The sequence below is a fragment of the Sinocyclocheilus grahami genome, unplaced genomic scaffold, assembly GCF_001515645.1.
Source record: "Sinocyclocheilus grahami isolate Dianchi unplaced genomic scaffold, SAMN03320097.WGS_v1.1 scaffold1438.1, whole genome shotgun sequence".
NCBI classification, from domain to species: Eukaryota; Metazoa; Chordata; class Actinopteri; order Cypriniformes; family Cyprinidae; genus Sinocyclocheilus; species Sinocyclocheilus grahami.
Window position 1 is genome coordinate 55,800 of NW_015506617.1, and position 20,202 is coordinate 76,001.

The 20,202-nt window shown below is 38.4% G+C and overlaps 1 protein-coding gene across 1 annotated transcript in view; it reads right to left on the reverse strand.

The window, feature by feature from the left end:
• The window catches only part of hmcn2 (hemicentin 2), a 109,357-nt gene that overhangs the window by 24,025 nt on the left and 65,130 nt on the right, over nt 1-20,202 (reverse strand). The window contains exons 26-65 of the mRNA XM_016256518.1: nt 19,870-20,017; nt 19,583-19,709; nt 19,347-19,504; nt 17,947-18,225; nt 17,723-17,865; nt 16,925-17,075; nt 16,615-16,845; nt 15,828-15,941; nt 15,515-15,702; nt 15,242-15,338; nt 14,655-14,816; nt 14,441-14,554; nt 14,150-14,346; nt 13,706-13,787; nt 13,484-13,615; nt 13,256-13,399; nt 12,980-13,139; nt 12,087-12,211; nt 11,821-12,004; nt 11,641-11,738; nt 11,239-11,517; nt 10,705-10,898; nt 10,519-10,600; nt 10,036-10,172; nt 9,804-9,945; nt 8,597-8,741; nt 8,362-8,489; nt 8,073-8,229; nt 7,726-7,847; nt 7,292-7,456; nt 7,073-7,180; nt 6,827-6,961; nt 6,513-6,647; nt 6,154-6,423; nt 4,010-4,200; nt 3,699-3,912; nt 3,487-3,621; nt 2,569-2,759; nt 2,310-2,391; nt 2,054-2,224 (exon numbers count right to left, since the gene is read on the reverse strand). Of these exons, the coding sequence (XP_016112004.1) occupies nt 2,054-2,224; nt 2,310-2,391; nt 2,569-2,759; nt 3,487-3,621; nt 3,699-3,912; nt 4,010-4,200; nt 6,154-6,423; nt 6,513-6,647; nt 6,827-6,961; nt 7,073-7,180; nt 7,292-7,456; nt 7,726-7,847; nt 8,073-8,229; nt 8,362-8,489; nt 8,597-8,741; nt 9,804-9,945; nt 10,036-10,172; nt 10,519-10,600; nt 10,705-10,898; nt 11,239-11,517; nt 11,641-11,738; nt 11,821-12,004; nt 12,087-12,211; nt 12,980-13,139; nt 13,256-13,399; nt 13,484-13,615; nt 13,706-13,787; nt 14,150-14,346; nt 14,441-14,554; nt 14,655-14,816; nt 15,242-15,338; nt 15,515-15,702; nt 15,828-15,941; nt 16,615-16,845; nt 16,925-17,075; nt 17,723-17,865; nt 17,947-18,225; nt 19,347-19,504; nt 19,583-19,709; nt 19,870-20,017 (6,217 nt within the window). The remainder of the gene's footprint in view (nt 1-2,053; nt 2,225-2,309; nt 2,392-2,568; nt 2,760-3,486; nt 3,622-3,698; nt 3,913-4,009; nt 4,201-6,153; nt 6,424-6,512; nt 6,648-6,826; nt 6,962-7,072; nt 7,181-7,291; nt 7,457-7,725; nt 7,848-8,072; nt 8,230-8,361; nt 8,490-8,596; nt 8,742-9,803; nt 9,946-10,035; nt 10,173-10,518; nt 10,601-10,704; nt 10,899-11,238; nt 11,518-11,640; nt 11,739-11,820; nt 12,005-12,086; nt 12,212-12,979; nt 13,140-13,255; nt 13,400-13,483; nt 13,616-13,705; nt 13,788-14,149; nt 14,347-14,440; nt 14,555-14,654; nt 14,817-15,241; nt 15,339-15,514; nt 15,703-15,827; nt 15,942-16,614; nt 16,846-16,924; nt 17,076-17,722; nt 17,866-17,946; nt 18,226-19,346; nt 19,505-19,582; nt 19,710-19,869; nt 20,018-20,202) is intronic.

A 20,202-nucleotide genomic window follows, 5' to 3' on the forward strand; every position in this document is an offset into this window, starting at 1 on the left:
CATTTTCTTTACAGTAAATTTAAACTTCTATAACTTTTTAATACTTTCATTTTATTAAATGCTTTCACTTCTGTAATAATCTGCTAATTGTCTTCTTTAAAAAGAGACCAACCTTCGTTCTGTATTCAAAAGCGTTCATGAATTATAATAATTTAAGTTTGGACAGTGCACTTTCTCGTGAATTTTCAAAAATGGAGATGACAGTTAAGGGGTTAAAGGTGTAGTAGGAGATCTTGGAAAATGCTAACTCTAGCCTGATAGCACTGAAAGCGAACGTCCCACCCTCCCTGCAATCGCCGTCCAAAGCCACGCCCCCTGGACGCATATACGCTCACAGACCAGAATACCAGAGACAGCATTACTACAATAGGCTACATCAGCGGTTCCAAATTCCAGCCCACGTTCCCAAGTGAAGTAAACTTAAACGGATTTCCCCTGCTCAGAGAGGAGGGAGAAATGAACACTGTGTAGGGATCATATCGATCGGAACACAGTTCATGCACGTACGTCACTTCTATCTGCGAAGTGGACATCACCGGATATTCCGCCATCCAGTTCGAAGCGAGCGGATATGTTCCATACAAAAGGCATTAAAGTGTGCGAGACATAAATTTAAATAGTATTTATTTACGGAGGTATATTATGTCACTTCTCTAGTAAGTTTAGTCTGTGTGAAGACGCTGCGCAGCGCAAATCCGTGAATGAATGTTCCGAAGTGAAGTAAACTTTCTACAATTTCCACTGCTCAGGGAGTAGGGAGCAATGAACACTGTGTAGGGATCATATCGATCGTAACACAGTTCATGCATGTAGCTCACTTCTAACGAGCTGGTTATCTGAATCGGGTGTGTTAACTAAGCGAGACATGCAAAATGGACTGGAATTGAGAACCGCTGGGCTACATCATGTGTCATTTACCGGTGAGAAAACTTTAAAAGTACTACAATACCAGGAAGGAAGATCGGGTTGTTGATGTTTGTCTGCCATTCTCGCTCTGCCTGCACAGCGTGCGTGAACGCGCTGATGAAGTATCCTGTCTGTGCAAACCGGGTGCGCAGAGGTATGCTAATACATATGTTGACAGGCAGGTAGGAAAGCCAATTAAAACGATCGGACCAAGCGTTTTGATTGAACGAACATTTCTTGGTCCTACGCCTTCCACAGAATATATAAATACAGATAAATACTTTTAGACCACTTAACTTAATGATTGCTATCGGGATGTGAAGAGTCTTTCAACCAGCATAACAAAAAATGTTTCTGAAGACAATCACCTATTGCACCTTTAAGTAAAAGCCTTAATAAAATCATAAATGAGTATAACGGATATATTTTATGTCATAGAATAAAACTAAAATATCTTGATCTTGTGTTAAACACAGACGTTATTTCACGCTTTTAACCAAAAGTCCGTTCAAAAAAATCCATTAACACTGGAAAAATGGAGATGGACATGCTAAAAGGCTAACTTGTTTCTGGATCTGCCTGCACAGCGTGCGTGAACGCGCTGATGAAGTATCCTGTCTGTGCAAACCGGGTGCGCAGAGGTATGCTAATACATATGTTGACAGGCAGGTAGGAAAGCCAATTAAAACGATCGGACCAAGCGTTTTGATTGAACGAACATTTCTTGGTCCTACGCCTTCCACAGAATATATAAATACAGATAAATACTTTTAGACCACTTAACTTAATGATTGCTATCGGGATGTGAAGAGTCTTTCAACCAGCATAACAAAAAATGTTTCTGAAGACAATCACCTATTGCACCTTTAAGTAAAAGCCTTAATAAAATCATAAATGAGTATAACGGATATATTTTATGTCATAGAATAAAACTAAAATATCTTGATCTTGTGTTAAACACAGACGTTATTTCACGCTTTTAACCAAAAGTCCGTTCAAAAAAATCCATTAACACTGGAAAAATGGAGATGGACATGCTAAAAGGCTAACTTGTTTCTGGATTTTGGCCTACAAAAATACATTATCCCTACAGTTCTCTAATTAGGATTTTAAACTATATGGTTTCTTTCAATAAACACAGATGCACCTGGACACAAAGAGGCTTGACATTTCCTGGAATCCACGTTTGGACCCTCGCACGATGGCCCACCATTGGCTGGAGGTGGGTTGTTACAGAATCTGATTCGCTCCTGGATGCCTTGCCCACAGGTGGCACTGCACGGGCCCCACTCCTCCCAGTTTGAGTAGCCCCCTGGAACTGCAATAACAGTACAGAATGTGAAATTACTTTAAATGCTAATCTAAAATATACAGATGAACATGGCTCTAATACAATAATTTACCTTGTACTTTCAGAGATATTGTTCTTTCCGCAGCGCCCGCCTCACTTTCAGCAACACATCTGTACTCTCCTGAATCTCCGATCTGGAAAACACACACATTTACCTCTCACACATTTCTTTCATTACAATGTGCAGTGGTGAGCTGGTCAAATAGCCTTTGACACCTTGAAAAGCCTTTAAAATCGTATTCAATCATTTTAGCGTTGCACCAAAATACTAAATAATGTAGTCATTATTCACACAAATAAGGACTGGTTACCGTGGCACTATACAAAACCAGAGAGCCATTGCGGAGGGGATGAAACCGCAGAGAGCCAAGTATCGGCCGGCCATCTTTGTGCCACCGCAAGGAAGGGACAGGGTCCCCGCTGACAGCGCAGTCCAGCATGGCAGCTTTACCCTGAACTACAGTCTTAGTTGTGTGGGCTTCCCCTCTCAGCACGGGAGGTTCTGTAAAGACAGAGTGTATGCTTAACAGTTGCTAGCTCTTTAAATTAGAAAAAAGTTAATTTAACATATTGAATTATCCAGTCACAAGGCATGATCTAGAACAGTGTTTTTCAGCCTTTTTGACTTTGAAGAACCCAATATGTAAGCCAATAGGTTTCCGATGGTACATCTTCTGATAAACTAGGGCATAAACTAGGGCTGTCTGTGGATTAAAATAAGCAACTAAAATAATTATAATTAAAATAAAAAGTTTTAGAATTTCAGAAGTTCTAACAGCTAAATATTCTTTAGGGTTTACATAGCTTTTCCAGTTGTTTGTGATTTACAGAACAAGGATTTCTACCCATTTCTACCCAGTACAATATTTTAGAACTTGGCATAACTACAACATGTTGTTGGTGTTTTAAGGTTTTATTTATTTAATGACTATTCTAGGTCTAAATTTAGGCTACCTCATATATCCAAATTTTCCAACACTGTGGGAACCCCGGTTCTTCAATTAAATAAAAATGTTGAGGGAGTGAATTAAAACAAAACATATCTTAAATTATTTAAAATAAGACCAAAATAAACATTAAGACTTTTTGTGCCCCCCTTGGAAGACTGCTGAGGTTGAGAAACACTGATCTAGAAGCATTCAAACACTACTACTTATATTTTCCACTTTTTTTGAATACAACTGAATACAATTGCTGAATACAATTAAAAAAAATGAATAAATGCATACCTCTGACACGCACAAACGAAAGAGCCCTTATGGATCCTACAGTGTTCTCTGCAATGCAGACATAGGTGCCACCATCACTTACAGTGGCACTGTCAATAATCACTGAACTTCTGCCAGATCCATCAACACTTGCACCTGTGGGCAAAAATGAGAGAATTCTTGTTATGCTGGAAAAAAGGTATCGAAGGAAAGACGATAAACTCCTCTCATACCTGTATAGGGCCTGTTGTTGGCAGTCCATGTTATGGTGGGGGGTGGAGTACCCTGAGCATGGCAGGACAGGGTGAGACTTTGGCCTTTATTCAACGTCACATCACCAGGTAACTCTTTAAAAGCAGGTCTCATGTTGACAGACAGGCGAATGTCCCGTCGAGCTGTTCCAGCAGTGTTGGTGGCTACACATGTGAACAGACCCGCATCACCAGGCTGCAAAAATACATAAAGTAACATCATGACTTTATATGAAGGGTATTTTAAATGGGCATTCTGGTCATTTATATCCAATAAAATGCATATTACTGACCTCAGCCCTTTCGATAATCAGTTCTCCTGACCTCAGCAGAGTGAATTTGCCCGGGAGGGTTGGCACAGGGACTCCCTGTTTCTCCCAGCTCACCCTGGGCTCTGGAAGACCCTGTGCTGCACATGGCAGAAGTGCTTGAAATCCCTGGATGACCGACATCTCTGACTGACCAACATAAATCTGTGGTGGGGCTAAGAGGAGAGGCATATAAATATATTAATGAATAAAATGTATATTAATGTCTTTCATTAATAGTCATTAATAGGTTTAAAATGCTTAAGACCACAGTTTGATAAATGTAATGTAATGCTAAATATATGTAAGCATATTTTTTATTTTACATGAGCAATATCACACGAGTAGCAATGTGATATGTCTGCATATCGGCATGCATTGCTGCAGGCAACTACATTCTCACCTAAAAAAAAATCTTAAAACTACATTCCATGACACTCTCTGTGAGAAATACTGCAAACAGAATGATACAAACAGTTAAACGGTTGGAGTTCTGTTATTACTAGAATATCACACTCCTGGAAAAGGCTCTTAGCCAATCATGTTCGAGGACCAGAAAGATCTATTGTATAAATAATTATAAAATATAAAAATACAAAAATTATTTCAATCTATTACATTGTAAAAAAAAAAATTCTTCATCAGTTATTTTATCATATTGTTAGTAAAAAAAAATGGAAACATTTAAAACAAGATACATATATCTGTTTAAAGACTTATTTATTTAAAAATTATATACATTTAATAATAATTCATTTTAAGACTTATATTTTATTATAATAGAATACATTTTAAAGTTGTTGTATAATAATAAATGTTAAGACAGTGTTGCTTTCACCACCCTGAATTCTTTTTAAGCATAAACATCAATATATTTTCTTACATTCATGCCAAATTATAATTTTTTAAATATGGGGGTTTAGGATAGGATGTTTAGATATTTTAATGGAAAATAAGACAAAAATACAGAAAAATTACATTATTTTTTGTAGGGTGTGGCTTTTCAGAATACTTAATGTTTCAAAGTAGTTAAGATTTATTATTTATTGCATTTTTGTGTATTAGTACATATTTATTATTAATATGTTCTAGTAATTAAGGCTTATTATATATTTTATTACAATAGCATAGACTTCAATGTTGTATAATCAATCATGTTAATACTTCTTGTTTTCACCACATTTGATAAAATGTCTGTTTTTCTTGTTTTAAGTATATATCGTTGTTAAAGTTACTTATTTAAAAAATAATAATTTGCCAGTGTGAGGAGGGGGACCTTATAACTTAAAGGGGTCATCGGATGCAAAATGTTGTTTGAACTGAAATATGTGTTGGCAGTGTGTGTACACAACCAGCCTATAATGATAAAAATCCACCCAGTGGTTTATTTAAAATCTCGATAAATTCAAACCCCTTTCTCAAATTAAGCAGTTCTCAGATTCCTGCCAGTGTGACGTCATACAGGGCAAGGCCACTCCCCCGATAGTTGATTGACACTGGCGTCTTACCTTAGACCCGCCCTGAGTGAGCTGTCAACAGTCTGCCATTGTTTCACCGCCGGAGCATGTGTAGACAACAATGTCTCCTAAGCGATCGAGGTGTTTTGTTGTTGGATGTAATGATGAGCATAGCAGTTGTCATTTACTCCAGACATCTAAGACGTAGTGGATTACTTTTGTTTTTGAAGGGAATGCACCCCCGATCTACCTAAATGCGTCTATGTTCGTGCAAATAATTTGTGATCCAGCTTCACCTCCAGAAGAAGTGTGTAAGTTTTTTAATGAATTTTGCAAATCACCTTTCCTAATAATGTGCTAGTTAGCAAGTTTCACGATGAATGCGGCTAAAGTTTAGTCTCTCAGAGAACTGTGCATCACCCCACTGAAGAGAGGGGCGGGGTGAGCAGAGCTCATTATCATTTAAAGGGAAATGTACCAAAACCGCTTGCTGTAAACATAGCTGTTTTCGACAGGTTAAAAGGGTGTTGTTTTACACTACCATTGAGAAATTGTAGCCAAAGTATGTTATAGACTTTCATTAAGACCCTAAAGAATCATATCAACTTGTGGAAAATGGGCATCCGATGACCCCTTTAAACAATGATTCTCTTGGTATTATCTGGAACTCACTTTGCAGAATTACTCTGATGTCATGGCTGGCTCTACCAGCGTTGTTTCGGGCTGAGCAGGTGTAGATTCCTGCATCGCTGCGTTGAGTGGCAGTGATGTGCAGTGTGCCGTTAGAGAACAGTCTCAGGTGTGTGCCCTCCACAACAGGCCTACGCTCCCTGTGCCATGTCACTTCTGGCTTTGGCTGACCGTCCGCGGTACACTCCAGACTGACCGGATGGCCAAGAATTGCTGTGTACTCCAGATGAGGCACAGACAACACCGGAGGAACTGTCACCGAAACAGTGAGATGAATATGCAACTGAACCTTTAGTTTGAGATACTGTATAGGCAGACTTCCTCATATAAACATGCCGTACCTTGTAAAATGAGGTTGGTTCTTCCCATAGTTGTTCCTGCTTCATTCTGTGCTAAACACTGGTATGTTCCAGCATCTCCAAGAGTGACCCGTGAAAACTTCAAAGTTCCATTGGGGAGCACTGTCAGTCTATGACCTAAAAATATTCACAGCCATAGTACATACTGTATGCTAGATCTTTTATCAGAAAGTCTTCTAATATAAGCATTTGTGTCACACATTATCTCTGAATCACAGTCATATTATTAATATTTCCTGTTTTATAATTTAAACTGGTAACTAATCCAACTACAGGTAGGCTGCAACCAAACCAACCTGTTGCCACAGGAACACCTTCTCGCTGCCATGTAATGGTGGGTCTTGGGAATCCTTGTACTTCACAGGGTAGAACCACTGAGTGATGTAACACCACCTGGACTTCTTCTGCCATGGGTCTGATCTCTGGGGGCTCTAAGAACCCAAACCAAACCATGTATTTTATTTACTGCATATACTAAATGTGCTTATTATTCATAAGATGATTTCAAGCAACATAATATCACTATTACGTCTGTATCTTACCCTGTACAGTAAGAGTAACGTGTTTGTAAGCCACTCCAACAGAATTGCGGGCAGAGCAGGTATATTTGCCAGCATGACTAGGTGTTGCAGCCAAGATCTCCAGTGCACCTACAACACAATGAAACAACTACAGTTAAATCATCTACTACAGCATAGGTTTAGGAATATCAGTAATAGCTGAAGCGTGTAGCTTATGGTGGAAGTTTGTCTCAGATTCACCTGTGGGCAGCACACGGTAACTGCCCCCTCGAGTGCCTAGCTGCATCCAGTTCTTGTTCCAGCTGATGACAGGCTCTGGACGGCCCATGGCATGACATGGCAACACGACAGGAGACATTTTAACAGCTGTAACACTGCTGACATCATCTTTAATTAGAGGAGGAACTGAAAAAAATCCAATATGAAAATAATTCATGAATATGCACAGACAGTACGAGTTCACAATATGCTAGAGTACATGTACAGTTACACCCAAAAACATTTGGACACTTTACGTTTCATTATAATAAATGCCACTTTTTTGCTATTTTATTACATAAACGAAAATATATTTGTAAATATGGCAGAAGTCTCCAAACAGTTTTGGGCTATAGTATATGAGTGTGAATATGTATTTTATATTTCTTATTATACACAAATCTGTTACACAGTACCTTGCAGAATGACCTCTATGACCCTTCGCTCTTCTCCAACCTCATTGGTCACTGTGCACTCAAAGTAGCCCTCATCCTCAACAGACGGTGAGGAAATGATCAGAGAGCCAGAAGACATTAACCTTCAAAATAAAAACATTTAGTCAAAATACTAATCTTAAAAATTACACCAGTATATATTACATATTACATTATTATAAATAAATTGTCATTAACTAAATTAAATCTGTATGTCAGCAAATAAATTAAATATGAAATAAAAATAATATTATACATTAAAACAAATCTAACAAAAAAAAAAAATACAATATATATATTTTTTTATCATTTCAAATATCGCTTCAAACCTGTAAGCGCCAGACTGAAGATCTACATTGAGGGGTGAGCCGTTCCTTTTCCAGCTCACCTGAGGAGCAGGTATGCCGGTGCTCTCACAACTCAACACTGCTCTCTGACCTGTGACCACCGTCACATTAAAGGGGCCAGGGCTAATCGAGGGCCCAACTGAAAGGATAAATGAGGATAGAAAAGAAAGAATTAGCCTGGCAACCAGTCTGAACTCTTTTAAGAGGTTGGTGAAAATGCCTTTATCCCTCTTTAGTGCAACCTAAAGAAAGTGTAAGTGTTCTGCAGTACCGTAGACTTTAAGGTCCATGCCGCGATGGTCTGATCCTGCCTGATTTGATACACTGCAGTAGTAACGCCCGGCGTCAGACAGCTGCACTGACGCAATGCGCAAAGAGCCTTCTGATAGCAAGTTGAATCTTTGAGCAGGCAGAGATTGAATTTAGTTGGTGGCACTTTGATATCCAATAAATTCAGGACAGGATTAAAGCGGCTGTTTACTTGATTGCTTGAGGTTCAAACTTACCTGCCATGGTGAAGTGGGACTGGACCGCCATCTTTCCTCCACAGGACAGATGAGGAAGGCCCTCCCTCCACCTGACATGGCAACACTGCATCCTGATTGACATGTGCTACGATCAGTGAGCTGCCCTCTCTGATGACCGGCGGCACTAAGTGAACATAATCAATAAACTGTTTATTTCCTTTGAACCAAAGACTGACTAATTGAGAATTAACAACATCATGTTTAGCATTAAATGACCAGTTCACCCAAAAATGAAAAAAAATAAATAAATCATAATTTGGTTATAACTTGCTCACCATCATGTTGTTCCAAACGTGTAGGACTGACTTTCTTTTGTGGAACATAAAAAAAAGAGATGTTTTGCTTTGCAGGACTCTTTTCCATACAGTGAAAACATAAGCATTTGAAATATAATCTGTCATTACCATTCATTTAAATTCAAACATTTGGGGGTCAATATGAATTTTAATACATTTTTGGTTAGACTTTATTTTAAGGTGTCCTTGTTACAGTGTAGTTATACATTTAAGTACTGAGTAATATTAATTAACAACTTATTATATGGTTAGGGTTAGGATTAGGGTTTGACTTAGGGTTACTTGTATGTAATTATGTATGCATAATTAATTGTTAGTATAATAGTAAGTACATGTAACGTGTAAAAAATACACCTTAAAATAACGTGTTACCCTTTTTTCAGCAAGGATCTATTAAGTTGATCAAAAGTGACAGCAATGCTGTTTTTTGAACTTCTTATTCATCAAAGAATCCTGTAATTGTATCACAGTTTCTATAAAAAATATTAAGTAGCTAAATGTTTTCAGCATTGATAATAATTAGAAATATTTCTTGAGCATCAAAATATTAAATTAGAATAATTTCCTAATGATTATGTGACTGAAGACTGGAAGTAATTACAATTCAGATTTTCCATCACAAGAATAAATTACATTTTAAAATATATTAAAATGGAAAACTGCTATTTTAAAATGGTAAAAATATTTCACAATATTTCACATTTTGCTGCATTTTTAATCAAATAAATGCAGTCTTGTCGAGCATAATAGGCTTCTTTCGAAGACATTAAAAAAAACTTGCCAACCCCAAACTTTTGAACAGCAATGTATATGCTTATGTGTATATGGAGTTCCACGCAAGAAAGTCACACAAGTTTGAAACGACATGAGAGTGAGTAACACAAACTTACAGAGAATCTCTACAGTGAAGAACAGACTGGTGCTGCCAGCAATGTTGGTGACCACACAGCTGTACTGTCCACTATCTTGGGTCCGGACATCTTGAATTTCCAAATACTGTCCAGCAGCAATGGACTGAATTCGACCTCCCAACTGAGAGAGACAGAAAAGACAGAATAATGTGATTGTGAAATGTGAATGTAAAGTTACAAATACATCCAGAAAGTACACTGAGCAACTCGCCTGTAGTTTGACATCATCCTTGTACCACTCAATCTCTGGTGGAGGGTCACTGTTGGTTTGACACTCCAGTGTCAAGTGACCTTTAGCTGGAACCGATACAGTTCTGATGTCATTAGAGCCGAGAAGAGTGGGTGGAACTAAAAGTGATCGGACAAATGATTCACCTGTTATGACTGTGGTCCTTATATGACATTTTTTCCAGTGTTGTCTATTTTACTATATATTTTAAAATGTAATTTATTCCTGTGATGGCAAAGCTGAATTTTCAGCATCAATACTCTAGCCTTCAGTCTAATAATAAGGAACATTTCTTATTATTATCAATGTTGAAAACAGCTGTGCTGCTTGATACTTTTGTGGAAACTGAGATATATATTTTTTCAGGATTCTTTGATGAATAGAAAGTTCAAAAGAACAGCATTTATTTGGAATAGAAATCTTCTGCAACATTATAAAAGTCTTTACTGTCACACATATACTCACGCTGAACGCGCACCCAATGGTTTCTGCCATCCTCTCCTGCTGGGCTACTAGCAATACAGGTATACAGACCTGCGTCCTCCACCTATTTCAAAACATACTGGTATAACCACAAAGTCACAAACAAATGCAAACCTATTATAAACAAGCAAAACACCTTCATTTGAATAAGCACCAAATTCAAAGCACCTGAACTTGGTTGATTCTGAGCAGCTGCCCATCTCTCTCTATTACTGCCATGCTGTCCTGTAGTGGACGCCCATCTTTCAGCCAGCTGAGGGTTGGAGGGGGAAGACCGGTCGCGATACACTCCAGCTCCAGCACACTGTCCAGTGCAACCAGCTGCTCGTCAGGGGATGAAGAGCCAGAGATCTTGGGGGGCTCTAATATGGAAAAATACATCCTCAGATTTAATACTTATATCAGAAACTATGCCTTTATACATCCCTAAGAGTATATACAATATGAAATGGGGAAGTATTGCATTTCTCCAAGAAACTTTACATACTCTGGCAAAGGTATTGCTCTTACCTGAGAAACTCAGTGTTCTCTCGCAAAACATTTGCATTCTCATGCAAAAGCATTGTGTCCCCCCCCAACAAACTTTGCATTCCCTCATAAAAGCACTGATTTCCATTACAAAATGTTTGCGAGCCCATGTAAAAAAGGGGCTTCTCTAATTTCTTTACTTCTCATGTTTACATTGCTTTCAACTGCAAATACCTAGCACGGTCAGGTTGAAAGTCTTGGTACTGCTTCCTGCCTGGTTGCTCGCCACACAGCTGTAGAGGCCTCCATCACTGGGACCCACATCAGAGAGCAAGAAGCGGGTTTCCTGTCCATCCAGCAGAAGATTACGGTGCAGCGAAAGCGGTTGGCCATCCTTCAGCCACGATAGAGTTGGAGGAGGCACACCCCGGGCTTCACAGGTCAGTGTTACCGAAGAGCCCTGGACCACGGCCACCTGCTCAGTCGGCTCTGTGCGCTCAACCGCAGGGGGAGCTGATGAGGGGGACAAAAAAGCAATAGTTAAAAACCTGCAGGTTTGTTGTTTCTATTTTCATATTTTATTTGTTAACTGAGTCGTGTTTACATAAATTAATCAATTAAAAGGCTCTGCTGTACCTTGCACGTGGAGGTCAAAGTTGAGTTCAGCTGATCCAGCTCTGCTACGAGCCACACAAGTGTAGATGCCAGAATCAGACAGCTGTACTGGTGCAATCCTGTTCAGACACAGGACACCGTCAATCTAATGTTATATCTATAATATCAGAAATTGTCATCTGTTGTGCGTGCAAAACTGACCTAAGAACAGTATCTGCAGAAAGCAGGCGGACATGGGGTGAGAGGAGTAAAGGATGACCGTCCCTCAGCCAGCTAATTTGAGGTTGAGGAGTCCCAATGGCTTTGCACTCCAGTGTGACCACACTGTGCTGAGTGGTGTGCACCTCACGGGGGACGCTGGTCTCCCCACTCATGGAGGGAGGAACTGTAGTGCAAAAAGCACGGAAATTATTTAACAGATTTGTATTGTGTTTGCTAAAACACTATAGAAAGACAGCTGCTCTCACCCAGTACAAACAAGGTATAGATCTTGCTCTCTTGGCCAGCAGAGCTGACAGCCAGGCAGGTGTATGTTCCGGAGTCTTCTGGCCTTATATTCAGAAGTGTTAGAGTGCTCCCATCAGGAGAGATACTGTAACACATCAGTATATATGTTAATATATATATATATATATATATATATATATATATATATATATATGAGTTAGTGCTTGTGTTTGTTTCAGTGTTAAAAGTGCTTGATAATGAATATATATATATATATATAATATATATATATATATACTGTCTTTATTATACAGTGGGGTCAAAAAGTCCCACTAGTGATTTTTAATAAAATGTAATACTTTTGAATACAATTAATTACAAATAATATTATAAGCAAAACAAACTGACTGAAAGGTGTAGGAATTGAACAATTAAAATATTTTTCATGAAAATTCTCTCTTCTGATTTTTAAAAAATTTATAAATTTTTCAATGTGTTTATATTATATTATATTAAGAGTCAAAAAGTCCCACAATTGATTTTTTTCTTTTCTTTTTTATACAAATGTCAATTACAAATAATATTATAAGCATACCAATTGGAGCGGAAAGTGTGGGAAAATTGTTCATTCAGTTTTTCGTGTTTCTTTCTTCTTCATTTTTCAAACTTAATTAAAAAAACATTCATCTGTGTGAGTCTTTCTTTATATACTCTGTGTATAAATACTTTATTACATAATATATTAGCAATATCACACAAGCACCCATGTGCTGTTGCTCTATATCAGAACGGCTGGGATTTGGCCGTAGGCAACTGTTGTATAAATCGCATTATATTACATTACAATACATTATTAAACATTTAGTAGTAGTAGTAGTAAAAAAAATTTAATGAATCAGTGTGAGAGTCTTACGCTATATGCTCTTTGTTTCCATTCTCAAGAGTCTTTCCGTTCTTCAGCCAGCTCACTTTGGGAGTAGGTGTACCCATCACCCGACATTCAAGAGTCAGTTCCTCCCCAACAGGTGCACTGACCTCTGATGGGTGGCCAGAATCTATAATTGTGGGTGACGCTGATGGAGCCAAATACATTTGGTTATTTTAGAGTTAATAATTAGCAAATTCCACACAGTGTGAATCAAAAAACAAGACTGAGATTACTTGAGATTAGAGCTACGTGCAGTTTTACCAAATATAGTAAGTGAGTAGTCTTTCTGCGTCTGCCCTTCACTGTTTTTAGCGATGCATGTGTAAGTGCCGGCATGAGAGAGCTGCAGAGGGCCTAACTCCAGTCGGTTTCCTCTCGCTGACCAGTTCCACTGCAAACTGCTTTCTACACAAAAGAACAGACAACAAAATGCATATAAAGTGTGTTATATTCACACTAAAATCTGAAGGTGCGCAGTATTTAACTGACCGATAGGAGAGCCGTCTTTCAGCCAAGCAATGTTGGGTACAGGTACGCCAGAGGCCTCACAGATGAGGGTGATGTGTGAGCCCATGTTTTGAGTGAGCGTCTCATGAAGAGGGCCCTCCATCACAGGAGGCACTAATAGTGAAAGATAGCAAAATCGCTTACTGCACCTGTAACTGTTATAAAGCATAAATGTTTCATTTGCGCTGTGTTTTTCGGACTCACCATGGACTGTTACTCTAAAGGTGCGATCTACTTGACCTGCAATGTTGGACACCTTACAGGTGTACACCCCGCCATCAGCCACCTAGGGAAAGAAACCATGTCAACAAAGCAATAACTAGAAATACACTGCTTATTTATACATTCACAACTAATGTTTAAAAGTTAGAGGTCTTTTTTTTATGCTCCCCAGGCTGCATTTATTTAATAAAAAAATATTGTAAAAATATTATTACAAAACTGTTTTGCATTTTAAGATATTTTAAAAATGTCATTCAGTCCTGTGATGCAAACCTGAATTTTCAGCAGCCATTACTCCAGTCATCAGTGTCACATGATCCTTCAGAAATCATTCTAATATGCTGATTTGATGGTCATTACAGTCGCTTTTACATTTGCAAATCTCCCATAAAACATCTTTCTTTCCATAAAACTGTGCTTTCTTACCTGCACCCCAACTATCTCAAGTTGCTGGCGCTCTATCCTCAAACCATTCCCAGCAGCCAGCTGAAGTCCATTACGATACCATGTGACCTCTGGTTCAGGGGTGCCGTTGGCTTCACAACGCAGACTAAGCGATGACCCGACCTGAGGTGTCATAACCTCTGACTCTGATTCAAGACGTGGCACCAGTGAAGGCAGGGCTAGAAATCAGGGCCAAATCAAAAAAATTTTTTAAACCTGCTATATTAATCAACTGAAGCAATTAATTAACAAAAGTTCCCATAGTCTTCTAACCGTAGACGGTAAGGAGAATGCTCTTTTGGTCTTGTCCGGCTGAGTTTGTGGCTGTACAGACATACTGGCCGGCATCTTGCTGTCCAGCCCTGGGAAGCTGCAGCATCTGACCACCTTTGAACAAGATGATGGCACATTACATACTGTACATGCATACATGCTTCACAAAGCATTATTGCTACACACAGAGAGTTACATTTAGACTGCAAAACACCTGGCAGGATGTGGATGCCAGTGCTGAACTCCAGCACCTGCCCATCTTTGGTCCAGATGATGTCAGCAGGTGGGTATGCCTGCACATCACACAGCAGAGAGATCATGTGACCCTCCACCACACTCATATCCTCCTCTCGGCGACCCACGATCCTTGGTGGAACTAAGAAAAATACATGCTGTATTAACAGTGTATTAGACAAAAAGCTAATTATTTATGCTCCTATGCTCATTTATTTGACAACTGTAAAACAATAATGTAATATAAAAATATTATAATTTAAATTAGCTAATGAATCTTTCAGATTGATCTATGAAATGTTTGACAATTCATTGGAAATAAGAACGGACTCAAAAATGATTTGACATTACACACTACTATGGTTTGAAAGAGCAAGTTCTTTTTCCCCCAATATTGCCATAATTTAGCCTATGGAATATTTTAGAGCAGAACATAACTATTCATCATTAATGAAATTTCCATTCATTTTTGCAAGACTTTTTGCAGTTTTTAATCATTTTCAAAACACAATTCCCTGATGTTTCCTGGTTTTCCATGATTGTTGGAACCCTGTCAATTGCTCCTACCTTGAACAGACAAGCTGTAGAGTCTCTCGACAGCTCCAGCCTTATTCTCTGCCACACACTGATAACTGGCCGCATCTGACACTTGTACATTCAGTATCTACAGAGACACACAGGGTTATACAAGGCATGGCGCTTCATTTTTTCTCTCAAATGAGCAAAATCTTTGTATCAACCTAGTAATATAAATCAATGATAACCTATAAATCAAAGATAGTATGCATAATTAGGAGAGAAATGGGTTAAAACTCATGTTTATGAGCTCATGACCATCACCTCCAGCAGTTTCCCATCCTCTAATATCTGATGGTGAGGGCCGCTGTAGAGGGGCAGACCATCCTTCAGCCAAGATACAGATGGAGTGGGGTTTCCTGTGACATCACAGCGCAGTGATATAGTCGAGTTGACCACAGCATCCACGTCCTGCATGAACTCATCAGTCTGGCCATCAATCAAAGGAGGAACTGCGTAAAATGTCAAATTAGTCATGTTTATGCAGATGATTCATGCTCATTATTAATGAGGCTGACAAAAAAAGTTTATTAATTTGAATGCTATAGAGATCTGCCTGTTGGATTCACTTCCTTACCCAACACCTCCAGGTCATAGTGCATTTTGTCCTCTCCAGCTTCATTCACAGCCTGGCAGGTATATTTCCCAGCATCCTCAAGCTGAACCCGTGGGATCTGCAAGACATTCCCTCCTGAAGAGAAACACACAAAAAACAAACAAGTACTGTATATATACTGTATATGCCAGTGTTTTATCTTTAAGTTCAAAATTGATGGCATTGTTTGTTTTTAACTACAATAACTAAAGAGAACCATGGTGTTCACATGCTAATAAAAAGGTTTTTTGCACATGTACTGGACATGCTAATACATACATACATACATACAAGTACATACACTATTTTTTTCTTCTTTAAAATAAATTAATACGTTTATTCATCAAGAATGCATTAAATTGTTCAAAAGTGACAGTAAAGATTTTTATTAAGTTAAAAAAGAATTCTATTTTGAATAAATGCTGTTCTTTTCAACTTTATATTCATCAAAGAAAACTGAAAAAAGTATCACTGTTTCCAAAAAAAACATTAAGCAGCACAACTGTTTTTAACATTTCAACATAATGGTAAAAAAATTTTCTTGAGAAACAAATCAGCATATCAAAATTATTTCTGGGAGATTATGTGAGACTGAAGACTGGCGTAATGATGCTGAAAATTCAGCTTTGCCATCACAGGAATAAATTACATTCTAAGATATATTTAAAATATACATGTCAAATTGTAACAATATTTCAATATAGGTATATTTAATAAAGCTTATTTATCGACGACTCATGGCACCAAAAGAACATTTCACTCCACTCACCAGGTAACAACGCAACTCCATCTGAGCTGGTAAGTTGCCTGCCTTGCCTGTACCAGCTGAGTCGAGGAGGAGGAATAGCATTGCTTTCACAGGACAGACTGATGGAGTGTCCCAGTACCACCTCTCGTCTTTCAACCATCCCTTCAGTGCCGTCAGGATCCTCTTCATCTTCTCTCTCCCCCAGTGAGAAACCAGCAGCACCATTTATTACCCGGTGAAAGATTGGAGGAACTGAGGAGGTAGTTCAAGAAACAATCATTAATATCTACACCTATCAACTGAAGTTAAAGTGTGTATAATTTGCACTGACCCTGTATAATCAGGTGGAAGTCTCTCTTGTCCTCTCCAGCAGAATTGGTAACCACACATGTGTACTGGCCCTCGTGAGACAACATGGCATTCTCGATGAGGAGCATGTGACTGTTCACTCTCAGACCGGTGTGTGTATTCCCATTTAATAGCTGTGGAACATGAATAGAGAGGGTTTGAATAAGACTGTTTTATTCATTCCTCCTCAAAAGATGATTAGAAGAGCCCAGGAACGATTTCAGGCCCAGATCCTTCCTGGACATGAGCTACTGTGGCTCACAAGAATATTTCTTGCTTTCATTTTAATTTCTTGTTTCATTCCTTGAATTAATTTTAACTAGGCAATCAAAGAAGAAAGCAAATAAAAACAGCATCTTTTCAATATAAACTGTATAGTCCAACAACACAAAAAAGTGACTGTATGAGTGAGTAATTTAATCACTATTTAAACAAATGTATTCAAACACACTGATTTATCCAGGAATGAAACAAGGGACTATATTTATGTTTGAGTCATTGAACCATTCATTCAACCAATGCATTTGAAATTGCTGCTTCTCCAGATCCTCAAATACATGTTGTTCAGTGACTTGATCGTGCTTTTGTTTTGTTTGGAAATATTTTTGTTGGGAGGAACAAAAATACACATTAACTGTGTTAAAAATGTAAGTGACTCAATATTATCTTCTTGTTCATTCATTGACTGCAGCGTAAAAAGCAATATGACACTCACAATCATGCAGTATGGTCTAGACATAACTATGGAACAACCTGAGAGACATAAAACAGATATACGGACCTGTCCATCTTTAAACCATTGTGTGACAGGCTCTGGAAAGCCTTTGGCCAGGCATGACAAAGTCGATGTCCCATTAATTCTCACTTTCTCTTCTCTTCTGCCAAAGCTGAGAGTCGTAGAATCCCCCTCAATCTGTGGAGGTACTGAGGAAATGGCACAGTATTAATCTTTGACAAAAACAAACAACCTTTAGCTATGTAAATCTCTTTACCTTCCATACCTACCCATAATTCTTAGTGTGTGGTGTCTGTGTGCTGTTCCAGCCAGGTTAGTTGCTCGGCAGGTGTAGGTGCCTGCATCCTCACCACGGGCTGCAGCCACACGCAAAGACTGTCCACTCTGTGTGTACGTGAGCTGAGGGCTGGACACAATGGGCTGGTTGTCCTTTAGCCAGGTGATAGTGGGAAGTGGGATCCCCTCAACTTCACAGTGAAGAACAGCAGGGAAGCCCAGAACGACAGTCACCTCTGAATTCTCACCGGCATCATGAATCATGGGAGCAGCTGTGAAAAGACCGAGAATAAAGATTGGATGAGAACTGGATGAAAGTAAAGATGAAAACGTGGGTGTTGGGAACGGAGAAATTTCCATCAAAAAATATATAAGAAAATTCAAATGTCACTTCTAAGTAAATCAAATACATACAGTAGCTAGTAGAGTTTGATTCCCAAATGTGACCCTGGACCACAAAACCAGTCATAAGGGTCAATTTTTTTAAATTGAGATTTATACATCATATGAAAGCTGAATAAATACGCTTTTCATTAATGTATATGGTTTGTTAGGATAGGAAAATATTTGACCCGAGATATAACTATTTGAAAATCTGGAATCTAAGGGTGCAAAATCAAAATATTGAGAAAATTGCCTTTAAAGTTGTCCAAATGAAGTCCTTAGCAATGCATATTATAAATCAAAAATTAAGTTTTGATATATTTACGGTAGAAAATTAACAAAATATCTTCATAGAACATGATCTTTACTTAATATCCTAATGATTTTTGGCATTAAAATTTTTTTTGATAATTTTGACCCATACAATGTATTTTTGGCTATTGCTACAAATATACCCAAGCGACTTAAGACTGGTTTTGTGGTCCAGGGTCACAAATGAATGACTCTAATAATTCTGTTCATTTAGTGAATCAAAACCATACACTACAATGTCTGGTCTTATTATTCAAAGAATCAGTCTTATGATTAATTTTTTAGTAAAACAAAACCATAGAGCACAACCAGTGTAGTTTGATTCTTGAACAAATGATTCTTATGATTCAGTTCTTTTATTTTATTATATCAAAATTATAAAATGAAACCAGTGTAGTCAAATTCTTGAACGAATGACTCTTATTATTCAGTTATTTTTTAGTGAATCAAAACTATTCAGCACAACCAGTATAATCATATTCTTGAATGATGATTCTTATGATTCAGTTGTTATAAGTGAAACAAAACAATACAGCACAAACAGTGTAGTCTGATTGATTCCCAAATGAATGACTCTTATAATTTGTTTATTTTTAATGAGTCAAACACATATGGCTTAGAATTCATTACATAATCAAGGAAACGGTAATAGGACCTGGAATAAGAATGGTTTAATTCCTTTTGATTTCCACCGTACCTTGTACGTTCAGCCTGAACTGCCGTGTCTGAGTCCCAGCGTTGTTACTGGCCATACACAGATATAGGCCACGATCCCTCGGCCTGACAGACTTGACTCTCAAAACCTGCCCCTTCTCCAGAAACTCCACATGAGGGTCTCCATTAGGGGATAAAATTCTGAGAAAGATTGTGAAGAGCTCACATGAGCACAAAAGCTGGAAGACAGCAGCATGCAATTGTGTGTCATTGACTCACTCTCCATCATGACTCCATTCCACTGTAGGCAGTGGGCGGCCACTAACTCTGCACTGCATGTCCACTTCCTGCCCTGCCATGACAGTCATTTCCTGCACTCCTGAGGTGCCTGAAATTACTGGTGGAGCTAAACGTACACATCAGAACATACAAATATAAATGAGAAACTAAAGGGATTTGTATCAAATGTTACAAGCTAAATACAAAAACAAAGCCTAATATTTAGCCTTTGTTCCATACACCTCAATGTTACTTTAAATTACACAGCTTGTCGGTCTATATTTCACCTTGTACTTCAATAATATACTCCCTCCTGTCTTCCCCAGCAGAGTTCTGGGCAGTGCAGGAAAAGTGGCCAGCGTGATCATGCTGAACACGGTAAATCTTTAAAAGTCTTTTTCCATTCTGCAGATACACCCCTGGAGTCTCCAATACCTAGAAGCACAGAGCGGATAATTGATTTCCAAAAGTAGGCGGCCAAGATTTGTGATGAATTTTATGGCCACTAGATGGCCCTATGTTACCATTACACTGGAGGAGAGTCAAACAGGTAGTAAAATAAAATAATTATATAATAGTATTACATGGCTCTCTGGATTATTTGGCATTCTGCAAATATT